Here is a 16,875-nt window from a genome sequence, read left to right as displayed (position 1 = left end):
CACGCCCGATTTTCAGTACCTTACCAGCATACTGAACTATTGCCTTGTCAAAGTGCAAATGCTCAGGGTTCTCTATGCAACTCAAACTGCATTGCACTGTTCAGGTGCACAAGGCACTCAGTGCTCACTACGGACAATAAAGTGCCACACTGCGGAGAACTGGCAGGGGGATCCTATGTAATGTCAGATAACAATACTGACGTAATAGTCTTCTAACCAGTTGATATCCCACATAGACAAAACTTTGTCAACATGTAGCAAAGCTTTTCAAAACAAGATGTCTGCAAAAAGCAATAATATAAACTTATGGATGCTTTTTCCATCTTCTCCACTCTTCCCATAAATACAATCAAATACATACCACCCCTTTCCCAGCCCCAAAGAGTGGTGCCCTACTCCAAATCTGAATATCTGTGTTATCAAAAAATAGGCTTGTCTTTCCAGCTTCTATTTAGTTAAGTTATCACCACAAATGTACTCTCATTTCAACTATAATTTTCTCATAAAGCATTCTCTCTTCTCGACTATATGCCTAGAGTTTGGGCTTTAAATTTCTGACTAGCCCAATTGTGAGGCATCCTTGTGAGCATAGCCTCAGAGTAGAAGGAAAGCTACTAACACCTCAACCCAAAAGACAATGTTCTCAGGACCCAGTGCAACTCCTGCGCATGGGATGCATCCCTTGTGTGGGAGAGTTCTCAAAGCAGTCCAGGGATGCTTTTTTATTATTTTTTATTCGTGTCAAGCCAGAAAATCTGAAACACCTCCACTACTACCCTAGTACAGTGACATATTGTGTCCTTGCTCTGTGCCAGAAACATCAAGAAGCCCATAGCCATTAACAATAAAATGCCCAATATTCCATTCACAATGATACCTTCCTCAATTTCATAAAACATCAATTTGACAAGAGAAGGACAACTTGAAGTCAATTAAGTGTCTGTCTGATTTCTCATCAAAGAAAAGGGGGGGGGGAGTCCTTAAGCTAAGGGCACACTGGCCAATAAAGTACAGCCTTTAGATCTAGGGACACCACCAAACCACATGACTTAAATGTGGCCTTGGGCTAGTGTACACAACCAATTTTCCAACAACTTTCCTACCATCAGATCCAGTAACTCCTGATGTTCTCATATAAAACTGCTGGAACCGATATCCATTATTAAACCTATTCCTGGCAAAACTGAATTTGACAACTCTAACCTTTTGAAGGAACCAAGCTTTGAAAATTATGCAATGCTATTTGTTCACTAAAGCTTCCAACCTGAATCCTGAAGATTTTGAAGTTGGAATATAATCTGGGCCTGTCAGTACTGGTGCCCTATCTCTAAGAAGCACCTCTGACATACAGGTCTTGATCACCTTGTATGTGCAGGAAGAAGTGCATAAAGAACAGATTTTTGGGGGGCCAGAAAGAGGGTAAGATGGCCACCTCTGTGTGAGTTCTTCTGGCTACTGGGAAACTAACATTTATGTTCCACTGGCCAAATAAAAAGCATAATTGCTAGAACATCTGATCGTATGGTTTGCAACCTTTTGAAAGAATGTGTCTGCAATCAGCAGTGTTTGTTCCCCGTTGCCACTTTCATATGTGGCATAATCCACCAGTTTCTGATCGATTTTAAGTAGAGAAATTAGAGTGTTTTTTAAATGGCAGACCTTCATTGGCAAATGGCAGATAGAGTAGTATTCCACTTGTGCAGTTCTCTATGCTGCATCTCAATTCTTGCCATTATTTGAATATCTCTCCTTTTGCACAAGCTGCTTATTCTACTGGTTACTTGGTAGATTCAGAATGTTATCTATGATCACACATCATTAAGAAGGCTCAGCTATCTTTTTACCGGCTTTCTCTTCTGTGATGTACAAATCTTTCTTTTCTTGCATCCACAGGTATGCATAATTTTATTGCGGATTTCTCCATGTTTTTTTTACCTGCTATACAGTCCTCCCTTACTTATTTTGTCAAGCATTGTGCAATAGCAAACATCAAAAATAAATTAAAATTGAATTAAAACTGATTCTGCTTCTTTAGTAATCTTCAAAGCATTGGTACAGAGCGAAGCCAGGTCGAGTAAGCAGATATGGCATACTTTCTGGTCTCCAATCACCCACTTCTGGGATCTCTTCTGTGATAGTTGAAGTTGTAAGTTTCACTCTTCAGTCTTATGCTGCAGTGTTATTAGACTTTTAAGGGAAGATTGGTGTAGAACACTAGTAGTGCTTCCATGTCTGTGGCAATTGCTTATCCTGAATTCTATAAATTCCACAGCAAAAGCAAGGGCTTCATTGTCAAAAGGTCCAAAGCAAGTTACACTTCAGTGTCTTATCAAAACGCCTACTTTGCTAATCTCTCTACTTATATTGCCCCAATTGCTAATTTTCTCTGTTCAACAAGTCTTTAACTACTGCATTTCTAGACAGGAATAAAAGGTAATTGAAGATGCTCAATCATAATCTGCCTCCATTTCCAACTGATTCTCTAAATAAAATAAACATTGGCATAATTGAACTGCACCTGCCATGAGAAGTGACCTGATCCAGGGGATACAGCAGAAGGTCCAGATAACTGCAAGAATCAGTAAGGGCATAGGCTGATGCATAGTTGTTACCCAAGCACTACGAGGACGTCCCAACCCAGCTGCCCAGGGAACGTAGGAAGGACATCCAGGTCAGGGGGCTGCACTATCACTTTGGTTAATGAGCTGGTGTGCTTCCTCAATCCTGACAAGTGCAATTTACAAAGGATGCCCCTATTTACCTTTTCGCGGTCTCACAGGGACCATGAAAAAGCTTATCTTCACTACTCTGACAAGGTTTTCACACTTTTGGCATGGCGTACAGGCCTCAACTGGTTATCAAATGCACTCCTGTCTATCACCAGTTTCACATGTAAATTGTTCAAGAATGCTGACTTATGACCTCCACCCTTGGAAACAAGCATCCTAGGAAACCGGCCCCTGGATGCTTGTTTCCAGTCCAGGGAGGACCTGGCTTGGCAGTTCGGGCTGGACTGTTCCCATGGGGAACAGGGTCAAGACTGATTTGCATATGGCTGGGTCCAAACTGGAAAGGCATGGGCGGCAAGAAAACTATGGATTTAGGCCCAGATCTCTGTACTGGGGGTGAATGTTTGACATTGTTCAGCATTACGTCCATCACTTGTTCTTTTTGCATTTGCTGCCCCAAGTGGGAAGGGTATGCCCAGACGTGGGTCCCTTGCTCCTCATGCCACTGGAGTCAAGCTAGCCTGGCTGATGAAGAGTGATACCCTGAAACCGGTCCTAGGATGCTTGTTTCCAGTCCAGGGAGGACCTGGCTTGGCAGTTCGGGCTGGACTGTTCCCATGGGGAACAGGGTCAAGACTGATTTGCATATGGCTGGGTCCAAACTGGAAAGGCATGGGTGGCAATAAAACGATGGATTTAGGCCCAGATCTCTGTACTGGGGGTGAAGGTTTGACATTGTTCAGCATTCCATCAATCACTTGTTCTTTTTGCATCTGTCACTACTGACAAATCTGGTTGGGGAAGGGAGAAGGATCTGCTGCTGGACCAGTCACGATTTTTTAACCACCACTGCAGATCTTGTGCAGTTCCCTTTGAGATCTGGACCTTGTTGAAGAGATATCCCTGATGCATCCTCCACTGGAAGGTCAGGTCCCACTGCAAAGACTGAATATGCCATCTGGCATGTGTTACCAGCAGAATGCAGGAGGCCATGATGCCAAGCAGCCACAGAGTCATTCTCATCGAAGTCCAGGGTAGAGGCTGAAACATCAGTATCATAGCCTGAGAATCCTGGACACACTGCTTGAAGGAAAAGCCTGAAACTGCACTGTGTCAAGAACAGCTCCAATGAAAAGGAGGGTCTGAGAGGGAGTCAAGTCTGACTTTGGCACGTTTGCCTGCATTAGCTAGTGTTCAGTATAGTCTCCCATACTCTGGAGGTGGGAAAAGACAACAGACTGGGGCAACCCGGCCTTCAACAGCCACTTGTCGAGATACAGGAAGACAGGAGCCCCTGATCTGCGCAGATGAGCTGTGACCATCACCATCACCTTAGTGAACACCCGAGGGGTACTAGGCAAGGCCAACGGGGAGCACTGTGAACTGAAAGTGCTTGCGGTCTACCAAGAAACGCAAGTAATGCCTATAGGCAGGCAGGTCAGGACATGGAAGTAAGCGTCCACATATATATATATAGTTTACTCACAAAAAACCTCAAATTGCATCTAATTAGGAGGTGAGTGTTACAGAACAGACAAAACAGTGATGCTAAAGCGAAGAGATATACAAGTAAGCACTTTCTACTACAACTTGTGATATGCACAAGAAAGTGGAGTGTGAGCACTAATCAAACAGAACGTTGTAAATGTTTCTAATATACTTCAAAATGATAATTGATGTTGGAACAATTCCTAAGTGAAATGCCATTTTGAACGTGCAGTCATAATTAGTCATAAGAGAATTCATGCCACTGTTACGCTATCAGAAACAAGGTTGTAAAAGTTGTTATATTGATATTTAAACAATGTCAAAGTGCAGTGGTTTCTAAACATGGTGGGAAGAGGGAGCAGACCCTCTACGTTTAGAAACTGCATAACTCTTAGCTCCCTTACACACTCTGTAGAGATTAAAACCTGTATTCACTGCAGAGTATGTAAGGGCGCTAAGTGACATGCAGTGGTTTCTAAACATAGAGCGACTGCTCCCTCTTCTTGCTGTATTTAGAAACCACAGTATACCTCTCAGTGCCCTTACATCCTCTGCAGTGATTAAGAGTTAATCACTGCAGGGCATGTAAGAGTGTCAAGGGTTTGCCTTCGATTCTAAACACAGCGAGAAGAGAGAGCAGTTCCTCTATAGAAACCATTGTATATTAAAGTAGTTAATTTCGCCAGTGTAATTTATCAGTAATTCTTTATTACAACAGTAATGAAGAATTACAAAATTCCTCTGATTCTGCTCAGCTCTACTCGAGCTGGATGCTTGGTAATAAAATCTAAGTCACCACGCAGCAGTCTAGGACATCTGGCTACCTGTTTGTTCACAGGCAGGCAAGAACATTTTTTAAACTGGATGGCCATCAGTCTATCTATGAGGGCATCTTTGACCAGAAGTAAAGGCTCACACTTTGCTGGCCGCTGCAGTAAATTTTTGTCAAAACATTTATCTAGGTCTCAGTGGAGGGCAACTGTAACTCTTGTACTTCAGTTGCCCTTCAAACCACCACTGCGAATGGTCCATTCTCCTCCATTGGTGGCCCAAGTGCGGAGTGAAGCTCTGTCTCTGGTGATGTGTCAAGCCAAATGGCATTTTGTAAGTCAAGGTATAAGACCTCATGAGCATAATGAAGGCATAGCAAGCCCTCTCCATCATCAACATCCTGGAGTGCACCTTATTGTGGCACAGGATGAGAGTCAGAACCAGTTAAATAAAGGAGCCTCTGCTGGTAGGAATGCAGTAGAGGTACAGAGGCACAAAGTTAGAGTCAGGCTGCATGACATCCAGTTGCGCTTTTATACTTCCAAAGCGCAACACCGACTGAGCTCAGGCCAAACTTGGTTTAGGATCTGACATAGATGTCGGCACAGGGTCACCCTCTGGTGCCGGTGGTGTTGGCACCAGTATCAGGGTGGCAGAAACCGACATTGCTTATGAGCATCTGTGCTGTTTGCACATGAGGAAGTCTGGACCTGAGTTGTTAAGGACTTGGTAGTGGGTACCAAGGAAACAGATGGTGCCAAGGAAGAACCCAGAGGTTGTAACCTGACTGGAGGCACCTGCGAATCCTTGAGGCCCAAACGTGCACCAGAGGGAACAGAAAACACACTAAATATATGCAGCATGGCCTCTTTGGAGGGTTTGAGTTGCTGCATGGTGAACGACAGCCATGGAAACTCAGATAACATTGGGATCAGCTGAAGAATCAGCTCCATGACTAGTGACCTAGACTGAGTGTGACTTGCATCTTGAAGCCTATGCATCTTCTCCTAGGAAATGGGTGTAGAGGGATGGGGTCCAGTAGCATTTAGTGTTTTTAATGCTTGTGTTTAAACTTAGATTTAATGGCAGACTCTCAGCAGGAAGTAGAGCAGTTTCTGGAACGGCCCTAGGATCAGGACTGACTCCGGGTCCGCAACTTTGAGTGAGACCTACACAGAGGCCACAACTTCTTCTTGTGCTTGGGGACATATAGCTTCACCGCCCAATCACGAATCGCCTTCAGGTGCATGAAATTACACTCATCACACAACTTAGAACTATGAACTGACCACAGACTAGAAAACACAGCTTCTGGAGAACCATGACCATCATCTGCCTCCTGAGACACACCTCTGCCTGAATCCTGTGGTTTTCATCAGGGGTGTGTGTATGTGTGGGGTGAGGGGACTGTCATTCGCTAGCAGCTAGCGCACTGAAAGGTTAGCAATCATGGGAAAACCGACAAACTCAGGAGCAGTTCTCCAGATCCACGTCAAAAGGTGCAGAAAAGAAGGAACTGATGACAGCGCACAAGGGTAGCACTTATAAGCTGCTTTTCTCTGTAATTTTTGGGATGGTGTGGAGCCAAGGAGGAGCTGTCTAGCACCATCTTGCTGCACACAGGAGCATTATTAAGAAAAATCTCTAGAACCAGTCAGACACCTGGGAGCTTTCCAAGATGAGAAATTTGCAGTTAGAAGTATCCATCAGAAAGTAGGGCTCGAGACCTTAACCTTTACTGCCCTTGGAAGCAGGCTATATATCTATATTGGCATAGCTCTATTGATTCCTGAAATTCAAAGAGAAAAAAAATGAAGAAATAATAATCATCCTAAATAACAATTCGCACACCACACTTTTGCTTAACAGAATATTTGGTACTTACTTTATCGACCGGAAATACTTTAACTTCTGACCTGTTTTAACACCAGAAGATTGTAGAAATGGGCATTCGCCCAACTGACATTTCTCAGCTGCAGAAAGGCGCCTTGCAAAAAGGGCCAGAGTGCGCTGAATGTGAAGGGAATTTAACATCAGCATGCCAACCCTTCTGCCTGCTCCTGCCCCGCAAACCTATGTCTTTACACCAAGGATAAATGTAAAGTTAAACAGTTCTGAGCCCACGTCCTTCCACTACGGGCGTAAAGGTCACGCAGAGTCCTCGTGACAGTAAGCGAGCAGGAATGTACAGGATGTTCTAAAAATGATTTACCGTAAAAACTGCCTGCAGGTTATTGAGTTTCTCGATCTCCTTCGGCATTCCAGTGCTGCCCCAACGAACCAGGTAGTTTTCGCTGAAATAAAATAAAAGAATAATGAAAGTTGCAGCCGGTATATTTGTAGATAATCCGTATAAATAAATATGTACGCATAATTACACGGTCAGCGAATTGCACAGTACACCCCCTATGCCCCCGCTGCCAAACTGACATTAACGACTTAAACGCGTCAGCTATGTGAACACACACACACCGAGACAAACCACTACACAATCGGTATTCGCAGAGATATGGTTGGAAAGATGCAAGACCCACCACGTTTACGGAACATCACTGACTGCAGCACACCTTCCCATAAAACACCCACTCAGACTTGTTTGGGAATGAAATCCCTAATAAAGAACCTCTGCCCGATTAATAATAACCGCAGTTCCATCTCTGCACAAAAGCGCCTAGACGCCAAGTAGCTGACTAACCCCGTACAATCCAAATACTCGGTAGCACAGCACATTAACCGCTTTCACATCTGCATTCATTTGTCCAAGGACCTAGAGAGCACTCAGTGTATTCTTATTACCATTACCAACTCACTCAATCATGGAGGAACAATGTTTTTTCTTCCACACAAGGTATTATTTTCTAGCAAATGCCAGGCAAGGGAAGAGGTCACCAACTCCTTCACTTTCAACACAACCCGTCTATGGGGCTCGCCAGGTGGCTCACCCAAATCCTTCTGCACGTGAAGACGGTGCATAATCATTTAATGCTGAAGCGTGGCAAGGTGTAGTCCAAATGCAACGTAAGAAAATATCCCCTATTGAATATTAAACACAAATAATTTAACCATCTCTCAGATTCATGAGGCCCGGGCCACTCCACTGCTTGCACCTAAGTTAGCAAGGACCTTGATTAACGTTCCTAGCTGTATATGGTGACAGTATTTATATCCTCGCTGCTCTAATAAACTCGAACATAAGATTTTTCAGAAGGACGCCATCAGTCGAGCTCTCATAAGACACGCCAGCTTGTCGACGTGCGTCTAAATAGTACAAACGGTGATGGGAGATCTGCACCAGCAGCAGGCGCCAGCAGAGGTCGCTACGGCGCGTTTCACAAGTTTGGAGCTGCATCTTTTCAGCATGCATGAAGTGAAACTTTCACTAACCCACGCCCACCTGAGCACTGCCTTGTGGCAAACCATCGTCTTGATATCAGTCCAAGGGCACTGCTTATGTATTTTTAGCACACCTCGTTTCCGGTAAACGTACTGACCGATGAATAATTACTGCATGGAGGTTGCCCTACATCAAAAGACCTTGAACACACAGATAGCATCTGTCAGCACATTAGAACCGCTTGGCACGTCTAGGCAGGCATGAGCCTGATTGCTTTTGACACTGACCCCAAGACGTCTTAAAGGGGCCACACATTATAGAGAAGAAAACAGAGTTCTGTTTTCCCAGCCCTGCATCGCTAACAGTCACCAATATTAGGCATTTGATTTAACATATGCGCTTTAAACATATTGGGTAAACCCGTTATAATAACGAACATGTTTTTCTAGATTTAACACTGTTTCTGGCCTACTCAAAGTGATTTAAAAAAAACAGATTGGGTGCACTAACAACAAAAAACAGCTTCTACAGATTTTGATCCAAAGCACATAAGACAAGTTTTCCCAAAGTTAATTTTAAGTCAGCGTCCTTTTTGTCAAATCACTGATCCCTTCTTTAGCAGGACAATTTGCTTGTGAAGTATTGATCTTGCAAGTCCAGAAAAATGCTCCTGACCAACAAAGGACTGAAGGTACAATTTAGTTTACCCTATCGTTAAAGTCGGTGCTGCTTTTGTGCCACAGCCATACCAGAGTCGGTTTTGGTAATGTAAGAGGTTATGTTCTTTGATTAATGTAGCTATTTGTTTTGAAGCCAATCTTTCAACCTTTTAGTCTAGAAACAGTTGGTTATTGGCTGAAAGTTAGCAGGAGCCCTTGTTTGAAGCCCTCTATGTTTTACAGAATTCTTCTGAGAAGACCCCTTTATTCAAAGAGCTGTTGACACCTCTGGCTGGATTAGATGCAGCGGTATTAATAAGGATATTCTTGCATATATGAGCAATACATGGGTCTGCCGGTGATCATGATGCCCTACAAGCTTTTACAGCCTTGATGAAGTTGCATGTGTTCATTAGGCTAAAGGTGAGTAACTCTGGTTGTTTTCATGATCTGTTTTTAGTAAACTGCACTGCATTGCTGGAGTTGCGAGTGTGTAATGACTGAGCAGTTGAGTGGGAAGCAGGGGGTCTAAAATTATTTGGAGGGTTGGAAGTGATGCAGGTGTGCCAGGCGTATAGCAAGGGCAACTGGTGAGCCCTTCAAATGTGCTGCCAAGGCATCAGGAGGTCCTAAGGTACTGCCACATCAGGTACTATAGTTAGAGGACCCTTTTTCATGTGAACTCCTCTAGCCGGTCTGTTCTTGTGCTCTTGAGGCCCATCACCAGCTCTCCCTTTTCAGATCGCCTGTCCCATGTTCAGGTCTCTTAAGTACGGTCTGCTCTTTAGCCATAGGGCACCTCTCCACGACATAGGGCAGGATCCTCTGAAATAAGTTACTCCTGTCCTTTTCTTCCGAAGAGAAAAAAATTATACATCTATGGTGCTCACCATATAAAGGTTGAGCAGTGGCTGTTTCTGTAGGTGTGCGCTATACAGACATGGACAATTATTGGAAAGAACATATATTAAGTTTAATGATTATACATAAAAGATTAAATTGAGGCACAAATATATATCAGTTTAGTGTCCATCCAATGACACATTTAACAAAGTCCACTAACCATAAGAAAGTCCATATTACTTTCTGAAGAACATAATGTTGCATGAATACTGTCTCTACTAGAAAGGATACATATTCGACACCATAACTGTGCACTACCTAGCTCAATGTAGTCAGTCATTCACTTACTAAGATTTTAATGGAGTCAAAGGCACAATGGGTGAAATATGAACTGTGAAAGATTACTGTCAATAAATGCATGAAAGGAAAGAAAAGAAACCATGTGATTTTGAGTAAAAGTGAGAGTGTTATGAAACCACTGCACCACTTCTAGATAATAAGTTATTTCTTGGCAATCCATGAAGTATATCCTTGTGGTAGTCTGAAAAAGTTAAGAAACTTTTTTAGCACTGTGATGCACTTTATGTAAAGCATGATAGTTAATGGATATGTTTTAGAATTTCTGAGATTCAGAGATTTCACTTTTTCGGGCTTCCTTCACAATGCAACAGCCACCCGATCTCCTGTGATCAAATGTAAAAGAGCTTCAAGAAGCACACCCGAGAGGGCCTTTGTCTCTGTCCACATATTGGTTACCTTGAGTACAGTATTTGATTGGGCAGAAAGTGTGTGCTGCCACTGAGACAGTGGGTGTTGTACTCCCGTCGGCTCCTGAAGGAAGACGGTGACCTAACAAAACGTAATGATGGGGCAGTTGACAATGGGAAGACTCATCTACTATGCTGTAGTATTGGCTAATAGTATTGCTATAGTGTCATGACATGCTCACTGTGTGCATTAACTACAGCTTGGACCATGTTTTTTTATTGATAGGCTAAACCTTCTTAATAAGGATGTTCACTCCTTCAAAATGGGTGTGGTAACCATTGTATTGCTGCAAAAGCATCTGGGCATATTGTTTTCCCCACATTTACGGTTGTGCTGTGCAAAATAAGCAGTTTGTTCTGCCCTCCTATCCCAGCACTCTGACAGACACCAGCTGCTGCAGCCTCAACAGTCTCCTGTCAATCCTTCTTCCTGCACCAACCCACTATGTCAGTTCGCTATCCCCAACTGCAGCATCCCGCATATGGCCAGCTCTCTCACCCATGGGAGACAGATTCACAGAGTTCTTGGGATTGCCTGGACAACAAGGCCAACTTTGACTAAATTGGGAAGAAATGTATGTAGGGGAAGAAAGCTACAAGCGTATCTGCTTTTGAGATGTAAGCAAATATATCCATGTTACGATTAAACAGTGCTGTCATTTCATTGCTAAATCTCTGCTCCAGTCATTTTGGCAGACATTGCGTGCACTGTACTCTTAAACTGCCTCTTCTGCACCCTGTCAATTAACTCACTAGTGTTGGCTAAAGATCTTTGTAAGTGGTAGGGGGTAACATTCCTCACAAATTCCAGCGATTAAAATGATTGGTTGTTTTGGGGAAAGTGGGCTTCTCCCAAGAAAATAAAAAAGAAAACAAAGGGGTCAAATTTGCTGAAACACAATACACCCTGAAAAGGCATTCACGAAATAATCCAGTACTTTCAAAGTGCGTGAGAGAAGACTGGCTTTTCCTAGGACTACAACCCATTCCTTCAAATGTCATAAGTCAGAAATAACTTCCACTATGCCACGGTCTGCATTTTTTGTAGGTGGGGCCCCTTTTGCCAAGGATTACATACAATATGCTAGTGCCAGAATTTTGCAATGGATACTTCACCCAACAGTCATGGGTACCTACAAAAGTTACCTCCGGGATACAGGGGTGAGCCTTTTGCCATTTAACTCCCCCCCCCCTATAAAACGAGTAAAAGGTCTCTTATGACAAGAATTACCTCAAAAGTCAGATTCATCATTTTGCTATAGCTGGACACCATATGCTAAGAATTATGAACAGTGTGTCAGAGCCTGCATTCTGCCATGGGTAACATCTCCCATCTGAATGCCGTTAGTGCCCTCATCCATAAGGAAAGAACATCCTCCCATATGCCAGATCGGCAGCACACTTGTAAACACAACACACACACTCACACACAAACATGCACTCATACACATTCTCTCACAGACACTCACCTGCTCACACACTCATTCTCATTGTATCTTTTGCGCTCTTTCATAAATTTGTACTCAGACACAACACACATACATGCATGCTCACGCTCCCGTCATTCAAATCTGCTTCTACTGCAGGCCTCGAACATTCTACTTGTTCACTCACTATGGCGAGTCATATTTTATCAGGGCAAGCTATTGCTGGTAGTTGACAATGAACAGGTGTTCTGTTCAGTCAGAAAGTGAAGGAGGCCTTCAAATATTCTTGTCACATTTGCTCTGTGTTCATAGAGAGAGATCAAAAGTCAGTTTGTCTGTCAATTAATTTTCCTTCTGACTGCAGAGTTCCACGATTTTGTCAGTTTTTCTTAACAACATTTAAATAGCTAAGTCAACTGTACAAACATTTCAAAATATATTTCAGTAGCTGTGAAAGCTCATGCTACTTCTTTGTGCTGCAAAAAAAAATTAATAGGATGAAAACAAATCAGAACACTTTACTTGGTGATGCGCAAAAAATACATGTTTTCTGAAACCCAAGTTACCCAGATTTGTAATAATACATTGTATAGTTTAACAGTAAAAGCTGCAAGTTAGTGGGAAGGTTGTTGGACATTTCATGGAAATTTTCTCCCGGTGAATGACAATGTGCGACCACATCATGCTTTAGTAATATATTTATTAAAAATGAGTGTTTGAACATAAACCTAGCAACACTCATGCCCTGGTAACAATGCTATTAGTAAACTAAGAGGCAAGTAATGGATTATGTGTCCCATATTTGTTAGCTGGATTCTTTTTGTACATAGAGCAAATGTTTAGTCCATTTAATCAAACAAAGAAGTTTTTTTGTACAGAAGAAATGTTGAGCTCACATATTTGAAGGGGTTGTATGGCAGAACCACACATGGTTTAACAACGCTGTTGGAACCATGACGAATTATGTTGTAAAAGCATTCTTAGTAAAAGTGTATGTGGTAAAGCATGCATGGTTGTGTGATACAACACCCCCACCTTGCCATCTCGCCCCCTAGCCCCTCGCCCTAACCCTAAAACCTACCCTGTCTTAAAAACTACCACACCCTTTCCTAAAAACACCCCCAACTCCCCCACTCCCACCCTGAACCCTAAAACCTACCTTGGCCCATCCTAAATACACCCCTACCTCAACCCATGTCCTAAAAGCTACCCGCCCAGCTCTAAACCCTAAAACCTACCCTGTCCTAGAACCTACCCCACCCTGTCCTAAAAACCACCCCAACACCCCACCCTGCTACGTCTTGTATTTTAGTGAAGCTTAGTAAAAACATTTTCTCTAAACTGTATTCAGAATCCATATCATACGGCCTTGTTAATGTTTATTGCAAGGATGATGCGAATGGAAAACTGCACTTCCTTAAAATAGCGGTACAGGGTTTATATTTGGTTTCGAACATGATTCAAGCAGCAACACTCGAATACTAAACATGTTTTGAAAATGAATATCACAGTATTCAACTGATCTGCTTGATCTGAAGTGCTTGACTCTTTTGGCAAACATGTTTTTAATCAAGTAACACTTCGTATGTTTGGTTTTCAGACCCAAATTACAATGTTAAAAAAGAGTGACCGGCACGCGAGCTGCCAGCCAAGATGGCCTCTAATTAACGGAGCTCCTCGCATAGTCGGATGCGTTTCCGACACCGGAGCCATTTTTCTCTCACCTTTCATGGCGTCTTATATGTAATTGCCTGTTGTATCTGTTGGTGAGCATTTTTCATGGTTTAAATGCCGCCTAGCTTATTTTTTTGACTTTTAAAAAGGTCTCTACATTTCTCCTCAGAAAATGCGGCCATTTTGAAAACTATTACTCGCCTCTACAATGTTATTTGCTTGTTTTTTGAACCTTTGATGGTTTTGTTTGCAGTTTTCTGCGCAAGCCATGTAATTTATATTTACTATCTCATCAATATATATTTGGAGTTCCTAGGCCACTCGTTTCCTTATTGAAGGGTTTTTATTTTTATGGGCAAACTAAAGAAAATAAAAGCTCTGTCACATCAGCTCTCAACTGACAAACTTTCGCAGTTTTTACAACTGGATACTTCGGCTGCAGTATCTTCTTCTGCCAAGTCAAAGATGTCTTCCACATCTTCTTCGCCTAAAGCATGGATACTCAAAGTACGGCCCGCGGGCCTCATGCAGCCCCTCTGACCGTTACATGCGGCCCCTTGAGCAACAGGAGCACTGGCAGCTGTATGCTCGACTCTGCACTAACAATAAAGATATTAAATACACACACAATCATTTATTTCAAACTTAATTGGTGTTAAAGAGAGTAAGTAACTAGGGACTCCTGCACTTAACTTTAGAAACACCTTCATTTTTAAAGACATCTTGCAGCACAAGTGTAAAACTAAGACAGTCTCTTTAAAATTAAAAAAGTGTATTTAGTTAACATGCAGAACCTTTTTGCCTTAGTAAAATTTATTTTATCAGTGCACTGAGATGTATTCCTTTAAAAGTGATAGTTTTCAAACATACATTTGGAAATATAAATTTTGAAACATTAGTTATTTCCCTTATCCTGAGAACACAACCAATAGTAAATTGACGAGGCCTGTCACATGGTATGTTCACTTTATGGGTGGCCTAGGTTCCTATCATACATTAACAACATTATAGTTTATTAAATCAAATATAGAGGCAGGTTTTGTGCAGCGCACACCATGAATCATGTATTTCGGGGTCATCTTAAATGTGATAATGCAGAAAAAAGAGTGAAGTGAGACTAAACAATTGCCTAGGATCACACAATTTGGAAAAGTGGGTAAGCGGGGATTCATTCCAGGTTTTCTGGTTTTCCATTGTTTATTCAGCCACTAGATGTATATCATTTGCTTCTCTTACACCTACCTTGCCACCAATCCCCCTAGCCACCCCACTTGACCGCCACAGCTCTGGCATCAATGCTGCCCCAGGCGCGTCCCAGACCAAACTTTTTGGCCCCTGGGAAAATATTTGCGAGTACCCATGGCCTAAAGTCTCCCAGAATATCTCTACATCTACTCTTAAGAGGGTCAAACAAGACCCACCTTCACCAGTAAAATCTCCCTCACCGATCTCTCTTGAACTTGTGCTTGACAGAAATACATGCACTACGTCCTTTTATTGAAGAAACAAATTCTCGGATAAAAAATCTTGATATTAAGTGAGCTCAAATGGAAGGGAGAGTTTCTGTTGTAGAGCAAAGAGTCAGTGATGTGCAAGATGAAACAAAATTGTTAACTTGGAGAAGGAAGTGGCAAAATTGAAGACACTTGCAGAGGATTTGGAGAACAGAAACAGGCGCAATAATCTTCGCCTTTATGGATTACTGTATGGTCTTGAAGGGAGTGATCCAATTTAGTTTTTTGCTTCATTCTTTCCAAAGTTAGTGGACCTACCATCTTCTACAGTCTTGAACATCCAAAGGGCACACCGCATTGCCCATCGTCCTCCGCATTCCTCCATATCTAAACCAAGAGGCGTGATTTTTTTTTTTTTTTAATTTACTGATCTATTGAGAGTACTTAATGCTGCAAAACCCCAAAAACAAATCTCTTGGCAGGGAAGTAAAATCTTCATCTCACAGGATGTGTCCAAAGCTACAGCAAACAGGAGGAAATAATTTTTGGATCTTCGTCCACAGCTTCGTGACTTGGGAGCTCGTTTTGGATTATTCCATCTGTGTTTGTTCAAAGTGACATTTCAAAATAAGACCACTTCATATACCTCCCCTGCAGCTCTTCGCAATTTTCTAAGACTACACTCTACAAACCCTATGGAAACAGCTGGTCCTTCTACACGTTGACTATATATGTTTCTTAATCTATTATGTCCCTATTCATTACTATCACGATACAGTTGATGGTCCTTCATATGCAGTCTATACATTATATTATATTGATGTGACTATAGGTCCTCTTTGTTAATGCATTGTTTTTTTCCACAGGTTCCTAGTGTTCTATAATCATTATTTTTGCTTGTAACATTTGTCCATTGATGCATTCCATTTCCTTGCTGTGCCGTCTTCAGTCTGTGCTGTCACCACCCATCTCCTATTGTTCATTCATCTCAGGTATGTTTTTGCAGTCTTTATTTGACATGTACTGTCTCTTCTTTTTTTCCAGAATATTTTCAATCTTTTTTCTTGCTGTTTCCCCTTTACTCTTCTCCCTCTTTGTTTTTCTTGTTTTCCTTGCCCCTATATGTATTTTCAGTTATTTATGGTAGAAGACCTTTCGTGTAAATATATATATGGTTATGTGATGTAAAAATTCTGAGTTATTTCTTGGAATGTCAAAGGATTTATTAACCCAATAAAAAGGCAGAGAATGTTATCCCATTTAGCTAAATATAATCCAGAGTTGGTTCTTTTACAAGAGACCCATTTGACGGATTCTGAAGCTCTGAAACTTAAAAGAGGTTGGGTGGGCAAAGTTTTTACTTCTTCATCTACAAAGAAAAATTGTGTCATTGTACTCTGACCTAAAAAAATATCAGTTAATGTTATTTCGCAAGACTCTGATTCCGATGGTAGATGGCTCTTTGTGAAGCTAAGTATTAATGGCATTACAATGACTATTGGTAATATTTATGGTCCTAATCACTAAGATTATCTTTTCTGGCCTAATGTTACTGAACAATGTTTGCATTATAATGATGATTTTTTTCTTCTTGAAGGGGATTGCAATCAAATTATTGATCCTTTTATAGATAGGCAATCTGTAATTAAATTTTCTCCTCATAAAATGCATAAACAATTTAAGGGATTTTTCTCACAATTTAATTTAATTGATTCATGTAGAACCTGTA

The 16,875-nt window shown here is 41.8% G+C and overlaps 1 protein-coding gene across 1 annotated transcript in view; it reads right to left on the bottom strand.

Annotated features, from left to right (window-relative positions):
- Positions 1–16,875, bottom strand: part of DOCK5 (dedicator of cytokinesis 5) — a 799,955-nt gene that overhangs the window by 458,479 nt on the left and 324,601 nt on the right. Inside the window, exon 9 of the mRNA XM_069214140.1 lies at positions 7,201–7,282. Within this exon, the coding sequence (XP_069070241.1) occupies positions 7,201–7,282 (82 nt within the window). The remainder of the gene's footprint in view (positions 1–7,200; positions 7,283–16,875) is intronic.

This window comes from Pleurodeles waltl, chromosome 11 (genome assembly GCF_031143425.1).
Source record: "Pleurodeles waltl isolate 20211129_DDA chromosome 11, aPleWal1.hap1.20221129, whole genome shotgun sequence".
Classification (NCBI taxonomy): domain Eukaryota; kingdom Metazoa; phylum Chordata; class Amphibia; order Caudata; family Salamandridae; genus Pleurodeles; species Pleurodeles waltl.
The sequence above is the reverse complement of the archived record's forward strand: the minus strand, read 5'-3'. Positions and strand labels throughout refer to the sequence as shown.